This window comes from Eimeria tenella, genomic scaffold (assembly GCF_000499545.2).
Source record: "Eimeria tenella Houghton genomic scaffold, Eth_scaff1180, whole genome shotgun sequence".
NCBI classification, from domain to species: Eukaryota; Apicomplexa; class Conoidasida; order Eucoccidiorida; family Eimeriidae; genus Eimeria; species Eimeria tenella.
This window is the reverse complement of record NW_013543651.1, coordinates 1-3071: the sequence shown is the minus strand read 5'-3', so window position 1 is coordinate 3071 and position 3071 is coordinate 1. Positions and strand designations below refer to the sequence as shown.

The 3071-nt window shown below is 57.3% G+C and overlaps 1 protein-coding gene across 1 annotated transcript; it reads right to left on the bottom strand.

The window, feature by feature from the left end:
* Window positions 1–661: 661 nt before the first annotated feature.
* Window positions 662–1738, bottom strand: ETH_00022810 (uncharacterized protein; the record flags this gene model as incomplete). The annotated part of the gene is made up of 2 exons (XM_013378924.1): window positions 662–946; window positions 1262–1738. Coding segments are annotated over 2 exons (762 nt in total), but the record flags the coding sequence as incomplete, so codon positions are not given.
* Between the last annotated feature and the right edge of the window lie 1333 nt (window positions 1739–3071).

Below are 3071 nucleotides of genomic sequence, written 5' to 3'. Positions count from 1 at the left end.
TGGCTAGTTGTGCAGCTATATGCGTGGCTAGCTGTGCAACTAGCTGCGCGGCTAGCTGCGTGGCTAGCTGTGTAGCTAGCTATGTGGCTAGCTGCGTGGCTAGCTGCGGGACCCTCACCCTAGGCCCTAGGGTTTGTGCTGCTGCTGCTGCTTGGCGCCTCGCATGCAGCGCAGACTCCAAGTTGAAAATGTAAGACATGGGGCGGTCCGAAGCCTCGTACTCCTGAAGGCAGCGCAAACCCTAGGCCCTAAACCCTAAACCCTAAACCCTAGGGCTCAGGCGCGTCATTTCGCAAGGAAGTCAAACCAATAGAAACACAAAGAGACAAACAGACACAATGAGACTGTGCGGGGCCCCCCAAAGTTGCTACTGGTGCACCCGGCCCTACAAAGTCCAGACAACAAGCTGCTGCTGCTGCTGCTGCTGCTGCCGTTACTGTTGCTGCTGCTTCTTTTGGTGCGGCGCTACATTCAATTTTAGGAGCAGCAGCAGCAGCAGCAACAGCATCAGAAGTCCGTCGCTGCCACCGTCCCTGCTGCCACCAACAGCACCAGCAGCAACAGCACGAACAGCAGCAGCAACAGCAGCAGCAGCAAAAGCCCGCCACCTCCGCCATCCGCAGCGTGAGACACAGCAGCAGCAGCAGCAGCAGCAGCGCACTTGGTGCACAGGCCCTCGGACTTGGAGTGTACATCCACCCCAGGTGAAGATGGCCAGCCGAGCAGCAGGAGGAAGAGTGACTTCTATATCTGGCAGCAGCTCGAGTCCGAATATTTCTGCTGTTCCTGCTGCTGCTACTGCTGCTGCTGCGCTTGTTGCGGCTCCCGCTGCTCCTGCTGCAGGTCCTGCTGCAGAAGCTGCGCCGCCGCCTGCTGCTGCTGCTGCTCCTGCACCCACGCGAAGCCCGCGGGCCCCAGGCCGCTCCGAAGGCCCAGGCCCCAGCAGCTGCAGCAGCAGCAAGCACAGCAGCAGCAACCGCAGCAGCAGCAGAATGCGGCAGCAGCAGCGTGTGTTGCACAGAGCACCGCAGCAGCATAATGCAGCAGCAGCAGCATCTGTTGCACAGGGCACCACAACAGCGGAACCCAGCAACAGCTTCTGCAGCAGCAGTACAAGCAGCAGTTGCTGCTGCAACAGTAGCAGCAGCAGCCGAGCGCAGCAGCAGCCGAGTGTAGCCGCAGAGGGCGAAAGCAGCAGCAAACGCAGCAAGAGCTGCAGCAGCAGCTGCTGCAGACAAGCATGCGGCAAGCCAGAACTCACCTTGACAGCAACAACCTGTGTCTCATCTGTTGCTGCTGCTGCTGCTGCCTCTTGGGCCTCTTGAGTGTCCAGCAGCAGCACCCTCAGCTCTCTCATTGGCTTCAAATTTATAATCCGCACAGCGCGGCGGCTGTTGGGGTTTTCAACCAGCCCAGGGGCCCCCAGGGAAGCCCCGAGGGGCGCCCCCAGGGGGGCCCCCAAGGGGGCCCCCAATGGGGCCCCTAGGGGGGCCCCCAGGGGGGCCCCCACGGTAGCCCCCATAGACGACGCCATTGACGCCCCCAAAGTAGAACCCATGGGGGGCCCCAAGGGGGTCCCCAAAGGGGCCCCCATGGGGGCCCCTGATGCTGCAGTTGGGGCCGACGCCGAAGTCGGCGGCAGCCACATGTAGGGGGCCTCTCCCGAATAAGAGGCTCGGGGGTGGGGCCCTGCTGCTGCTGCTGCTGCTGTTTGCCAGCGCTGCTGCTGCTGCATCATTGCTGCTGCGGGGGCCCCAGAAGCTCAGAGAGAAACCTAGGGGGCCCCAGCGCTCCCCGTGGCTTGTTCAGGTGTACGCGCACCTCGGCAGAGGCCCCTGGGGGCCCCCAGTGGCCCTTGGGCCCTCTCAGGCGTCCCTTTTTTGAATCTGTAATCAAATGAACAATTAAAAATACATATTTGATGTTCGCGGGAGCATAAATGCTGGAGTTTCAGACGGTCCGAGCCCTGCAAGTCGTCTGTAGGCGCCTGGGAGATGCAGCGGGGGCCACCCCAAGGAAATCTTAGCTTATAAACATTATCTTGTGTTTTCTAATGAGTTTTTAGACAAAAAATCGGTTTTCGGCACAGGTAGCTTCATACAGAAAGCGAAGCGGCTTGGGGCCCCCAGGCGGTGTTGGGGGGCCCCCCTTTAGGCCCCATGGGGCCCAGGGGGGCCCCTCGGGGCCCTTGGGACTGCTGTAAGTAGCCTGGCTCGCAAGTTTATGCTAAGGAGATAAGCCATTTGATTTATTTTTTAGGTTTTTAATTCAGTTAACTGAAAAGAAAGAGAATAAGCTTCCTAAGGGGCCCGTGGGGCGCTCTAATTGGGGTCCCCCGGGGCCTCGGAGGCCCCCAAAGCGGTGGGGGCCCTAACAAGGGCCAATACTTGGGGGCCCCTAAGAGGGTCTTGTGCAGCTAGCTGCTGCAATTGCTGCTGTGGGGGCTAGGTGGCCTGTGGATGAATTTGTTTGTCCACAAATACAAAAATATAAATTTAATATTATTGTTAAACATAAATTATCTAATTCTTCCACAAATAGTATATAGTAAGTGCAGTGAGTAGCCTGCTTGAGAGCCTTTACGCACAAATAAAGGACTCAGCTTTATTTTTGAAAAAGACACAACACCATTTGGGCCATCAGCCCCTTTTGTGCACAAATTCACTTGCATGCGCATGCGCCTTCTGATGCATGCATGCATTTCTTTATCATCTTGCATGACACTTTAATAATGTGGAAAGTCTCTAGATTTTCCCCAAGAATGATCATTTTTAGGATTATTTATATACTCAGCTAGCCGGGAAATGAACTCCCATCCCCACCAACTCTGGCTGCCCCCAGCCGCTGCAGCAAACGCTCTATTTGCTGCTGCTCTATTCGCTGCTGCTGTATTTGCTGGTGCTCCGTTTGCTGCTGCTCTACTTGCTGCAGCGGCGGCAAACAGGCCCCAAAGGCAGTTTATTGTCTCCTTGACTCTTCACAGGGGCCCCCAAGAGCAGCACTTGACAAATGGGTCTGCACCTACAGCCAACGCCAAGACCTTCTTGGGGCCCTAGGGGCCCCCAAAGGGG